The sequence below is a fragment of the Podarcis bocagei genome, assembly GCF_964188305.1.
Source record: "Podarcis bocagei genome assembly, chromosome: 4".
In the NCBI taxonomy this organism is placed as follows: domain Eukaryota; kingdom Metazoa; phylum Chordata; class Lepidosauria; order Squamata; family Lacertidae; genus Podarcis; species Podarcis bocagei.
This window is the reverse complement of record NC_138128.1, coordinates 16919630-16933429: the sequence shown is the minus strand read 5'-3', so window position 1 is coordinate 16933429 and position 13800 is coordinate 16919630. Positions and strand designations below refer to the sequence as shown.

Here is a 13800-nt window from a genome sequence, read left to right as displayed (position 1 = left end):
TGCATTCTGTGGTACCTCAAAGGGCCAGGGGAATAAATACAAGCAAGAAAAGAAAAGGACTCATAGAAAGTCATTTTCTCAGATCAAGATAGTATTTTCTATTGCTCAAGATACAAATTCCTCTTGGTGGGAAGAAATGGTCCAGCAAGGCAAGTCTTGCATCCTGTCTGGCGAAAAATTACTCACAAGGCGGGGCTGAGTAGGATTTTCACTGAGATCAGAGCTTCAGTTTCTCAATTCTGGTGCTCTTCTCTCTCTACCCCACTGCATTCTGTCAGGTAAGGCTATAGGAACTGCGTGCTGAGCTTCTGGGCCACCAGCTATAGATTGTTACACTGGCACAAGACATCATGCTCCATACCAAATATCAAAGCGAACATTTCGTTCATTGTCCCGATTAAAATGTTCCAGTTGCTTTTGCTGAACTTCGGAAAGAACCCAGCCTTGCAGCCCTAGCTCCGTGAACTGGGGCAGCTTCAGCAGTGCTGCCAAAAGTTTGCCCAACCATTCACCACAGTTGCCACGCGATGACGGACGACGGCTGACATCCAGTTCAGAAAGCTGCTCAAGGCCAACTATGTCTTGATAGAACATTGTCCATCCTTGGTCAGAGATCTGGTTGTTATAACTAAGGTCCAGTTCTTGTAGTTGAGCCAGATGCCCAGCTTGGATGACCAGGCCTGAAAGAAACAACCAGTTCATCAGTAGGTAACACTGGTTTTCAAAATATACTGTACATGCTTTCAAGTGGTGAAGGGACTTCTGTATCAGGAAAAAAGGAAGTCGTACTTTGGAAGGAGAAAAATCATAGAGAAAAATGAGATTGGGGTGTTCATGCATTACATTGGATGAGTGTAAAGCCTGTGTACCTGTGTTCACCAAAGGTAAGTGAACCAAAGAAAACACTCATACAGTGGTACCTCAGGTTAAGTACTTAATTCGTTCCGGAGGTCCGTACTTAACCTGAAACTGTTCTTAACCTGAAGCACCACTTTAGCTAATGGGGCCTCCTGCTGCTGCTGCGCCACCGGAGCATGATCTCTGTTCTCATCCTGAAGCAAAGTTCTTAACCTGAAGCACTATTTCTGTGTTAGCGGAGTCTGTAACCTGAAGCGTATGTAACCTGATTTACCACTGTACTAATTCACACGAAATGTTCAATGGGTGTAGAGTCTGTGTACGTATGTACAAAGTTACAGCAGTACAAATTAACAAGTGTACACATTATCACATAAACATTTGTTCATGCATAGACAGCTTGTATATATGTTCAGTGCATTGTGTGGACAAGCCAGAGGGTCCTGAGGGTGACAGCACAAGAACTGGATTTTCCGCAGTGGCTCCCAGCTTGTGAAATGCTCTCCCCAGGGACGCTTGCCTGGCCTGGCGCCATTGTTATACAGTGGTACCTTGGTTCTCGAACTTCATCAGTTTCGGGAGTCCGTTCGACTCCTGAAACCGTTCAAAAACCAAGGCGCAGCTTCCGATTGGGCGTAGGAGCTTCCTGCACTCAAGCAGAAGCCGCGTCGGAAGTTCGGCTTCTGAAAAACGTTCGCAAACTGGAACACTTACTTCCGGGTTTGCGGCGTTTGGGAGCTGATTTGTTCGGGAACCAAGCTGTTTGAGTGCCAAGGAATGACTGTATATCTTTAGGTGCCAGGCAAAAACTTGCCTCTGTAACTATCTCTGGCCTTTTAGAAGTAGGTGGGATGTTTTTAATGTATTTCTTCCACCACTTGGTTTTAATGTACGTACCTATATGGGGTTGTTTGGTTGTAAGTTGCTTTGGGATGCCTTGGGCAAAATAAAGAGACTTAAAAATTTAACAAATAAGCCTATAGTGAGCATCACCTGGCATTATTTGCTCTGCATAAGTATTGGTAAAATACATTTATTTCCTATCTCCCACCTTGGTCCATGATCAATAGTCCACTGAGTTGAGTCCACTATAAAGCAAATAGGCATGGTGAAATATCCCATTTGAAAATATACTACTGGCCAGATTTCCTTCCATTTGTGGAAAAGTCTCTCATGTCCAATGAACAAATCAGCTCTGACGTGTGGTCTGAAAACAAGGAGTACTAAGGAGAAGGGAAATGCAATTTTATACCAACCAAGGCCACCTAGGTCCTCATCCACCAAGCTGCAGCTGCTTAGTCTTAACACTTTGATCTCAGCTCCAAGGTTTAGCGCTTTCAAAATCAGCTTTAGGTTCCCGCCAACGCATTTATTCCAAGAAAGGTCTAATATCTCCAGTTCAGGAAGGTGAAGGGCAGCATCAGCTGAAAAGATTAGCAACAACATCTTGTGCTTACTGAAATAAATAGGCCTGGTCCAGTGCCATTCAACCCTCTGCACCCAGCTGCGTATCTTCGAAATAGAACGACTGTATACAACATTCTCTCCCCCCTTCTCCCAACATTCTCTCACACTTCAGTGCTACCAAGAAACAAAACCCAGAATGGGTCTGTGAAGTTCAAGTGACTTGAGTCTCAGCAGCTAGGAGTCCCCCTAAAGGGCAGGTTTGACTCCTTCCCCCCTGGAATCGTTGAATGCAATTCTCCCATGCATATAAATGGTTGTCATTTATTCCAGTGGAAAAGTAGAGTGCTGTACTGGAGCGCATTGTTGTGGTTAAAGCAAATCTATGTGACTGAGCTTTTCCTGAAAGAAATCATGCAGGAAGGGTGCCAAGAGGAGCTGCACAATGTACCTCCAAGCATTCTCTGTTCACAACCAGGAGGCCTACCTTCAAAAGTTCATCTGAAATTAATGGGAGCTGAGCAGCAACACAACTGCTTATGCACAGCTGCTGTTGCAGCAAACCTCCCTGGCAATTTGGGCTCTATGTTGGCAATGAGAAATGTGCTTTTCCTATACTTTTATAAGAGGGACCTCCCCTGAATCATGTTCAAACATCGAGAAAAAACACATGGGATACAATCCATCCAATGTTGAGTACATTCAACCTCCAATTACTTTCAGTGAGGGATGTGCAACCTAACCATATATGTTTGCGCATGGAACTGTCCCACTGTGCCCTCAATGGGAGTTATCCTCAAGGAAGAGTGCACAGGGTTTTGGCCACAAGTGTGCTAAAATCTCTCTGACAGAAACAACTGCATATATTTTTTCTTGAAATTAAGATTTCTACAAACATGGAAGCATCCACAATGCGGAGGTCCCAGCAAGGGTTACAAAAATTTAAAATTCAGAATTCAGAACAGTTAAATCAGATTAAAGTCAAAAGAATAGGGAGGGTCTTGAAAACACACATCTCAGGTGTCAAAGGTCAGTGTAAAGACTGCATCTGTATTAGCAGTCTCCATCCAGCTGCAGGTTGTCACACAGACCAAGGGATTTTCTCTTTGTTGCATCAAATGTAAAAGGATGCAGAGAAAATATCCCAGTTTGCATGACAAGCTTCTCTGTAGATAGCTGCCAAGGGTGCAGTTTCAAGTGACCACCATATGTGTTGAATGGTCACTTTAAAATGTGAAGGTTCATTATTGTTTCACAAGTTGTGTATGTCTTTAAGGGCCAGGGCAAGTAACAAGACCCAGTCTTACAGCTGTGAAACAGCAGGTGCTGCTGAGTTGTGTTAATCAAGCTGTGTCAGCAATTGGGTATAGTATATAAGGAGCAACACCTAGCTCTCCCATTACCCTGGGGGATGGGTTGGGTCTGGTTTGTTGTTGATGTATTTAGTGTATAAGGAGTTTTTGTTATTAAAACCTTGTTTAAGTTATTTTTGAGTCTCTTTTTAATGCATGATCTCCCCAACAAGCTCTCTGCAGCGCTACTAAACTGCAAATAGCCAACAATATGAAGTGCACATCATGGACATAATCCAGAGGAAGTTATGTGTGCATGTGTTAACTGCATCACAGATAAGCATTACCTATGTGCATAAAGTTCCACTGATTTTAATTCGACTTGGATGTGCCTAATTTTCACTCTGTGTTGCTCCTTTTCCACAGTACAGATATTTGGATAAAAGAACTTTATTATAGCTTTGTTATAGGAAGATCAAACAGAACCAGCCTTGTAGGCAAAACAAAGATAGGAACAAGCCTACGGAGTTTCTGACTATGGAGCAATGTTTTTGTTAATTTGGGAATCAATAAACAATGCAATTATGTCTTAAGAGCGAGCTCATATTGCTTTACAGGACACAGTTAAATGAAGAAAAAGAAAAGAAGTTGCCAACTTCTATAATTAACTGTCAGCAGGACTTGAGATCACAAAAAATATAGCTCTTGATGTCTGGAGACTAGAAGAAAGGGGTTGAAAGAGATTCTTTGGACAGTGGCAAAGCATGATGCTGCTCTTGGTTTGTAGTGTTTTACATTTTTAAAAGCTTTCATTGTACTTTTGATTTAGTACTCTGAGCTGCCACTAGAAACCTGTTTGAAGAGTTGGATATAATTTCTTGAGTGAATGTATGAATAATGAATAAACAAAAAAATAGCAAAGCCATCTGGGAAAGAGAGAACGAGAATGAGGGAATGAGAATACTACAATTAAGTATTATCTTATACTGCTCTATGTCTAGCAAAAGATCTTTAATGAAAGGTGGTTATTTCAGTACCGAGAAGCCCTTCAATGAAATGTATTCTCTGCATAGAAATTGAACTTCTGTTCCCCTTTCCATACATTTGATTATATCAGACCTAATGAAAGTAGATGGCTCTGTAATGCACCTCCTGATAAATATTCCCAGGAATGTTTATTCAAATTACTGTCTCTTTCCATTTGACATTCATTCCCAATTGATATACTAGCCCTGTGGATTGGTAAGATGGAGACATAGATAAGGAAAGCTAGAAACATTTTAAGGCATATTCTTACCTAAAGATGCAAATGAATCATGCTTTAAAGAACAATTGCTGAGAAGCACAGATTTCAGTTTTGGTAAAAAACGGAGTCTGCTGAGAAGGTGGTCGGAAGACTTCCCAACGCTTTTATTTAATGATAAATCCAGGTCCTGAAGACTCGACAAAAGGGGAATTACATGGGCTGCAAAAAGATCAAAGGATAGTACAGCTGCAACATAGTAAACATCAACTCCAAAATCAACCTAAAGGAGCTGAAAATATTCAAGTATGTCCCTTCCTTCCGCTCATCTCTCTCACTCCCTTTTCTAGGATATTAATATACTATGTTATTTGAAAACTGAAGAGTGGAAGAATGATCAAATTTCATCAAATCCAGTGATGCCACACATGTTCCAGCAGCCACAAGCTTAGAACAGGCACTACTTCTTTACAGATGCCATCTGCTGCCTCCGTATTTTAGAAGTACTATTTACATTCCATTGGATGATGAACTTCATCAGACTGTGCCAACAGCTTTGTAGCAAAACAGTCCCACCCAAAAGCAAGAAGTGGATATCGTAATGTTTGTGTGAACTCTGAAGTTTGCAGAAGTGCTTGTGTGTATACACACACGAGTGGCCAGCCCTGCTCTCACCACCAAACATACACTTAGGCTCCGTCGGCATTATACATTTAAGGCAGCATCATACCACTTTAAACAGTCACAGCTTCCCCCAAACTCTCCTCAGGGAACTTAGAGAATTGTAGCCTCCTGGTTTGTACACAAAACAGAAATCCTGACACTAATTAAGCCATGTTGATGGAAACAGCTGGGGTGGAGGGGGGAAGCACTGTGGAACGCACCAAAAAAGCCAATGTCAGTGTGATCCAAGGTGGCAATGTGAACACACCCAAGTGCAAATGTGACCTGAAATGCAGTGGGGAAGGGGAAGACAAAATTGTACCTAGACATAAGCAGCAAGTTAGAAAATATGTTGGAGAACCTGGGGAGCTGATGCCTGACAATACTGGGCTGGGCTGCTTATATTGCCTATTATAATACCTATTATTTTGCCAAGTAGTAGCCTTCCAGATATTGTGGGACTTCAGCTGCCATCACTCCCATGTAGCATTGCCAACAGTCAGGGACAAAGGGAGTTGTTAACCAACATCAGCTGGAGGGCACCTTGTTGGCTAAACTTGCTGTAACTTTAATCAAAGACATTGCTGGTTTGGTCATGTCCACAGAATGGATCCTCAAGGATGTCCTCCTTATGTGGTCCTCTAGATATTGTTGGACTCCAGCTCACATCAGCGCATGCAAACATAGCTAATGAACATTCTGATATTATGGGATTTGTAGTCCAGCAACATCTGGAGGGCCAGAGGTATTTCTGAGCTAGTGGGAGAGATGATTGATTGATTGAAGATAAGATAATCTTCCAATTAAATATTCCACATAATGATTTTGCAAAAACGATTCTACGATTAAATGATTCTGCAATATCTTACTTAAAACAGTCATATCCTCTTCTGTAATACAACACTGATGAAGATTCAGGACTTCTAGGTTCCTTAGCTCGGCCAAATGGGATGCTAAGTACTTGAAACCTCCTCCAATCTCTTTATTACATGACAGATCTAATTCTCTTAGTTCCAGCAGGTGCTGCAAGGCACTAGCTGAAATAAAATAGGCACAGGGAGACAACTTGTCAATAATCAATTTGCCATCAAGGAAATCTGTTGTTAGCCTCCTTTAGTCCTTTTGCACATTCCTTCTCTTCGTTGGCAGAGGCTGGCAAAAAAATAAATCAAATGATGTTGAAATTTGGCAATTTGAAAATTCAGATTTGATATTTTTAATTCCAAATGTTTTCAAATTACAGTGGTACCCCGCAAGACGAACGCCTCGCGAGACGAAAAACTCGCAAAACGAAAGGTTTTTTCGTTTTCGAGTTGCCTCGCAAGACGAATTTCCCTATGGGCTTGCTTCGCAAAACGAAGCTTGCCCCGGGGACAGCGGGTCTTCTCTTTTGAAGCAAGGGGCTGGGGGGAGATAGCGATCTCCCTGCAGCCCCTTGCTGCAAAAGACGTCCGGGGGAAGCGGGGAAGCGAAGCGCTTCGCTTCCCGCTGCCCCCGGACCTCTTCTGAAGCAAGGGGCTGGGGGGAGATAGCGATCTCCCTGCAGCCCCTTGCTGCAAAAGACGTCCGGGGGAAGCGGGGAAGCGAAGCGCTTCGCTTCCCGCTGCCCCCGAACCTCTTCTGAAGCAAGGGGCTGGGGGGAGATAGCGATCTCCCTGCAGCCCCTTGCTGCAAAAGACGTCCGGGGGAAGCGGGGAAGCGAAGCGCTTCGCTTCCCGCTGCCCCCGAACCTCTTCTGAAGCAAGGGGCTGGGGGGAGATAGCGATCTCCCTGCAGCCCCTTGCTGCAAAAGACGTCCGGGGGAAGCGGGGAAGCGAAGCGCTTCTTCCCCGCTGCCCCCGGACGTCTTTTGCAGCAAGGGGCTGCGGGGAGATCGCTTCTCCCGGTGCTCCGAAGCCGGGCGGGGGGCAGGGGACACCTCCCGCCGCCGCGGGGACACCTTTTGAAGGCAGGCGGGGGGGGGAGCAAAGACTTTCGCCCCCCGCCCGCCTTCAGAAGAGGTCCAGGACCTCTTCTGAAGGCTGGCGGGGGGCAAAAGTCTTTGTCCCCCCTGCCTGCCTTCCCAGGGGCTTTTAAATCGCCCCAGACAGTGGAGAAGTCCTCCGCTGTCCGGGGCGATTTTAAAATGCCGCCCGCCAGCATTTTAAGATCGCCCGGACAGCGGAGAAGTCCTCCGCTGTCCCGGGGTTTTTTAAAATGCTGGGGGTGGGAAGAAAAGCCCTTGTCCCCCCCCCAGCCTTCAGAAGAGGTCCGGGGACAGACTGTCCCCGGACCTGGTCTGAAGGCGGTTTCCCTAGGAACGCATTAATTGATTTTCAATGCATTCCTATGGGAAACCGTGCATCGCAAGACGAAAAAACCGCAAGACGAAGAGATTTGCGGAACGAATTAATTTCGTCTTGCGAGGCACCACTGTACACTTAGATAAAACTGGCCAAAATCTGATTGATAAGTAGACCTGAAGCACATTTGGGAAAATATTTTCCAGCATTTTTGCCCTAATTTGGATTTGTGGGTGTGTATATATTTCTAACTCACATTTATTCCAAAATTTCAGTTATAGATGTTGACAAATGCATACGCAGAATATATTTAAAGCACATTCAAAGAATTCTGAGTACTGTAGTTTGTTAAGCGTTGCAGGGAATTGTAGCTCTGTGAGGGGCGAACTCTTTGAGGGCGGAAATGTTCTTCAAGTACTTTAAAGGTCTACTGTGAACACAGCTTCAGTTTCCCATCTGCAACAGAGGTATAATCATAAAACCTCAGAGTTGGAAGGGACTCAAGGGTCAGCTAGTCTAACCCCCTGCAATGCAGAATAATATTCATGTACCTTACAGGGTTGCTGTAAGGATTGCAAGAAGATAATGCATCTGAACAGTCAGAAATTCTGTGCACATGCTAAGTATCATTATTACAAGTCCCAGCTACCAAATCATCACCTGCACTTCACCCCCGAAGACACACCCTTGACAGATGCCAACCAACTTACCTAAACACTTGAATCCATCTAGTTTTAACCCACACCTGTTCAGATTAAGTACTTTCAGTCCTGAGACGTGCTTTAATTCCTGGGCAATGCTCTCCAGGCTATATCCTATCTTTTTGTTAATTGACAGATCCAGTACTTCAAGGCTGTGGATTTTGTAGAGCTGCCGAGCTGAAAAGAAGCCAAGGGATGAACTGGTCACAACATATTCAGAGCAGATAATGGAAGAGAAATGTAATAAATTTAAAATAGGTTTATTATTAGGAAATCAGGGCACTTGGAATTTAAAACAAAACAAGAAGGTAGTTCTAAATCCAATCGAAAAAGGAAATATTATTTGCCTCATGATAAATAAATGGGCAATAATTTCATTTATCCAGTTTCTAAATATTCTTTTTAAGGTCATGTCCAAGATGTAGTTGTTGCGGACTTCCGGGTTGACGCGATCTGGAAATGGCGGATTCCCTCCGAGCTGCGGAGGGAATCGGCTCTACCGAGGACGGGTCTTTGCCGCGCCGGCGACGCGGGGACCCTTAAAAACCGCAGGCGCGGAAGCCTGCGGACTGAAGACTCGGCGGGTGCCTTAAGCGCCCCCCCCTGATCCACGAAGAGCCTTTTTAAAGGCTGCGGAGAGGATACGGGGGTGGCGTGGCACTGAGAGTCGATCGCTACCTCGGTGGAGCGAAGCCGCGAGCCATGACCAGAGAGCGCTGACTTCCTTCCTTGAAAATTTGGACTGAAAGAATCACCCGTGAGTAAGACGGATTGGGACTTTAAAAAAAAATTACCCTGAATTGGAGACGACCGGGGGGTGTGCTAAAAGGAAGTCCGCACCCCCCCCTTGCAGAAGATCTAAGCAACGACATAAGAGCTAAGCTGGAGAGCCTACCCTTGGTGGGGTGAGTTAAAAAGGACACTAACTTTCAAGATTTAGCTAAAGGAAATTTTGGGCTGGAGAGTGGAGTTTTGGAAACCTTCTTTTTGTTTTAAACAACCCCCCCTCCCGGGCTCGGGAACGTCCTGCCTTTGTGCCTGTGTAAGAACTGCGGAGTTTGACAGCTGTCAAAGCTGTCGAATGGGCGGTTTAAAGAGGAAAAATAGCTATCTAAGATCCCTCTGGACTAAGACGAGTTATAATTGAGCCAAAATTGTTGGAAACAAAGTAATAATAATCAGTTAAAGGACTGTTGGAGAAAAGACTAATAAGTAACCAGATTCCCCCTAGGGGGAATTCTGTGAAACTACAATGGATATAATGGCTGTGGAAGGAAAGTTACTAGTGGAAATCGAAAGGATGTTTCAATTGGTGGGAATCTTACAAGAGCAGAGCTTGGCCATGAATAAACAACTTGTGACTATGACCTTGGGAACAGGCAACTCTGCTCTCTGTATTGAGGACCTGAATGAGAAAGAATCCACAGCTGAATGGGAAACAATATCTACAGAGGTGGAAGAGACTAAACAACAAGAAAAAGAGGAAGTAACCTTGGGAAGCAACAACCAAAAGTTGACATCTGTGGAACACAAGCAAGGAGACTCTGGGAACATATCTACCACAAGTCTGCGAAAGACACAGAAGAAGAAGGAGGAGGTCCCGGGACAATATGGAATACAGGAACTTAAAATAAAGAAATACGATTGGGGCCTCCGTTTGGACTTTGATTCTGAAGACACAGGCTCTGTGGAAACTTTTCAGCAGTTACTTCCAAATCTCCTTGTGGGAAGAGAATATACTTTGATGGTGAAAGAACTTTTTCCAGACTCGACGACTGACATAAAGGACTACCAACAAGACAGGCGGAGAGGGACTGAAAGGGACTTGAAAGCCTCGGACGTGAGGAACCCAGGCTGAGAATCTCGACTTTGGATCTCTATTGGGAAGGGACAAAAACCGGGGATGGGAGGGAGGGAAGAGGAGATTCTTAAAAACTCTTAAGATTTTTAGGTTTGGTTAATATGACTATTAATTAAGATAAAATGAAAAATCGATGGAAGAGAACTTAAGTCCAACTTAGGAAAATCATTTTTTTATTATAAAAGAGGCAATAAGATGGATAAGATGGTTAAGAGGAGAAATACCAACTTGCTGATATAATCTTGGGAATTGGGATGCACGAGGGGGGGTGGGGGGAAGTCAGGGAACAAGGTTATGAAACGGGGATTTGCTGATTTTATACATGTTTTTGTCTTGTGTTTTTTCTTTGTGTGTGTTTTGTTTCTATAAAAGCAGAAAACCTAATAAAATTTTTTTTTAAAAAAAACAAGATGTAGTTGTTGCGTGGTGATTCCCGCCCCCTCCACAGATGGAGTAAATAAAGACACCGGACACCAGAATTAAGGTTAATGGGCGAAAATGGCCACAACTTTATTGATTACAGGTAAGAGTGGTATTGGCTTTAGGCATTGGCCCTAACATACTATCCGGTCTAACCAGGAAGGGTTAAGCACCAACCGGGAAGGGTTAAGCACCTGCTGCTGTAGAGAAGAAAAAGGGGCGAGCCAGGGCTGTCCCGACCTTAAGAGCACCTAGGTAAGCCCACCCCTACCGCCACCTGATTGGCTGGCCCAAGGGTGATGAATATTAATGAGACTGGGGAATCCCTGAGTCCCGCGGGGCTGCCGCCAGCCCCACGAGAATGTAGACAGGGGCGTGAGCCCGCAACCCCCCCTCCTTAGGTCGGGAGTGGCTTTATCTGGATGTTGTCTGGACTCCCCAGAATAACCACATAACCTTTATGTATGCATCTCTCTTAATGGGAGGTGGGCAGAGGGAGGGAGGGAGGGAGGGAGGAAGAGATACTACACATATCTCATTTTAAAATTTAACCCCTTTAGGATTTGAAAAAGGTTATCCTTCTGTAACAAACATGAACCAGTCAATACCTCACACATCTTGAGAGACTGCCCATGCTTCTCAAAAGCCAATCAGACAACATATGCCAATTATGAAGTTTCCTTCCTCATGCTAATGAATGTTAATTTGCCTTAAAGGTAAAGGTAAAGGATCCCTGACAGCTAAGTCCAGTCACGAACGACTCTGGGGTTGCAATGCTCATCTCGCTTTACTGGCTAAGGGAGCCGGCATTTGTCCGCAGACAGTTTTTCCAGGTAATGTGGCCAGCATTACTAAGCCGCTTCTGTCGAAACCAGAGCTGCGCACGGAAACACCGTTTACCTTCCCACCAGAGCAGTACCTATTTATCTACTTGCACTTTGACATGCTTTCGAACTGCTAGGTTGGCAGGAGCTGGGACCGAACAAAGGGAGCTTAAACTCATTTAAATGTTGAACCAGTAAGGGGAAAATTTTCAAATGTTGATTTGATCGAACTAACTATATATTTTGATACACCTCCCTAGCCATTTGTCGTTTATATCGTGCTATTCATTTTCATGACATTAAAATATTTTAAATTGTTTTTAACAGGTTCTTATTTATAATATTAATATTTCTTGCAAAGTGCTTCGAGGTTTTACACCATACTATAATCAAGCAGTTTGTAGATTTTATCAAATAAATAAACAATGCTTTCATCTCAATCACTAGTGCAAGAAACCAATGAAATAAGTTACTTGCTGAAAGCCACAATAATGACCGTATGGGAAAATTTGGGCAGGCACAATACAAACCATATTTGAAGCCCCCTAACTCATAAATCACAGGGCACAACCTGCCAGTTTTCACACAAATTCTTTAACGCATTCAAGTGCAGCAGGTTTAAAATCTTGATTCCATACAAAGTGGTATTTGGTCTGATAGCTAAATAAAATGCTAAAACAGTATTCAAAGCTGCTACATCACTATGCCATGGGCTCTTACCTAGTGATTCACCATCTTCAGAAGTTAGACTGCAATCCATCACTTTTAGTGTTTTGAGTTTATGGTCTTTGGGGATTTTTTGGATTAGAAGAAAAAGCTTCCCACCAATGTTGGTATTCCATGATAAATCTAGTGTTTCAAGGTGAGGAATTACTTCAAGCGCTTCCCCTGTAAATAAGCATTTGATACTATTTTATACATTGATTTGAAGAAGCGGAAGACAATAATGATCACATCATACTTTTTCACTATTTAAACTTTGGTTTAAGAACATGCAAGAATGTAATAATTTCAGGAACATACATACACAGGTTTGTGTATCCAATTACAGCCCTACTTCAGCAAGCTCATATTTGAATAGTCTGGATGCAGCCTTAGGGCTTATCCACATTTACCTTTCCTCTGATCTTTCCAGGCACAGTCTGCACATTAAAGCTCTTTAAAGCTCTGCACTTTAAAGTGTTTGAGTGCTCCCCCTTTTTGCTCCAGAGCTTTCCCCACAAAAACCCGCTCTTTTAACACTCAGTAGGAACAAGCGTCAATCCACAGTTAACCAGAACTGCCACTTACTCCAACTGAGGGCTGAAGAGGGGTTTTGCTGGGAAAACTCCAGGGCAAAAAAAATCAACATGCCTGGACACGGTGCTTTAAGCATGGACCTGTGCCTGGAAAGAGCGGGGCAAAAGCTAAGTGTAGACAAGCCCTGTGTCTGAAATGGAATTGCAGGACTAGGTCCCCGCAATCCAGATTAGAATTTACCTAGATCTCTAATGAAATAACCCACTGTAATAACCTCTCGGAGTAAGTTATGCAATTACTGGATGATACCTAAAAACGAAAGATCCATGGCTGTGAGTCTGCAGTTGTTCAGTCGGAGGACTTTCAGCTCTTGCAGACATTTGAACGGAAGGGTAAGAGACTTTAATGTCCCTCCTATTAAATCATTCCAGGAAAGATCAATCTCTTCCAGGCCTGGCAGCAAATGTATTATGGCAACTAGGGGAGAAAGCAGAGTGAGAGATAAACCACTGCTGATATAAGTGAAGGCGGCATGACTGAACTGCGTGTGTACATTAAGGTTTATTGAGGCAGATACAAAAAGCTGCAAGGTACTATTGGTACTACAAGTAACTCTGTGTAGCTCTGTTCCTACATCTGCAAATAAGGGGGTGGGGGGTTGATATTTTAAGACTAAGATGGCTCCAATCCATTCATCTCCTCCATGCGCCTGGGAAGTCAGGTGGCAGCAGAGAGGTGACCAAAGAAGAGAACCTCCGGCCTGCAGACCAAACTTCACCCACCAGCCCTCCTCATTTGGTCCGTGAGGTCAACTGAGGCAAGTCGCACCCATCCAGCTTAACTCTTATATAATGCCATGTGTGTTGTGGGGGGCAGATATGGCCAGGACTTGGCTGAAAGAGGCTTTGCAGGGGCTACCAACTTTTGTAACTGTTTAGATATTTTGATTATATTAAGGGGCTATATTTTTAAATAAATAAATAAACACCCATAGCTGTTGTCAACAGATTGTG

At 43.8% G+C, this 13800-nt stretch overlaps 1 protein-coding gene across 5 annotated transcripts in view; it reads right to left on the bottom strand.

Annotated features, from left to right (window-relative positions):
- Positions 1-348: 348 nt before the first annotated feature.
- The window catches only part of LRRC31 (leucine rich repeat containing 31), a gene marked incomplete at its 3' end in the record, with an annotated part of 53834 nt that continues 40382 nt past the window's right edge, over positions 349-13800 (bottom strand). For all 5 annotated transcript variants that reach the window (XM_081190268.1, XM_081190267.1, XM_081190266.1 and 2 more), the window contains 7 exons: positions 13097-13264; positions 12269-12436; positions 8453-8620; positions 6330-6497; positions 4852-5019; positions 2115-2282; positions 349-680 (listed from right to left, as the gene is read on the bottom strand). In XM_081190268.1, coding sequence (XP_081046394.1) covers positions 349-680; positions 2115-2282; positions 4852-5019; positions 6330-6497; positions 8453-8620; positions 12269-12436; positions 13097-13264 — 1340 coding nt within the window. The remainder of the gene's footprint in view (positions 681-2114; positions 2283-4851; positions 5020-6329; positions 6498-8452; positions 8621-12268; positions 12437-13096; positions 13265-13800) is intronic.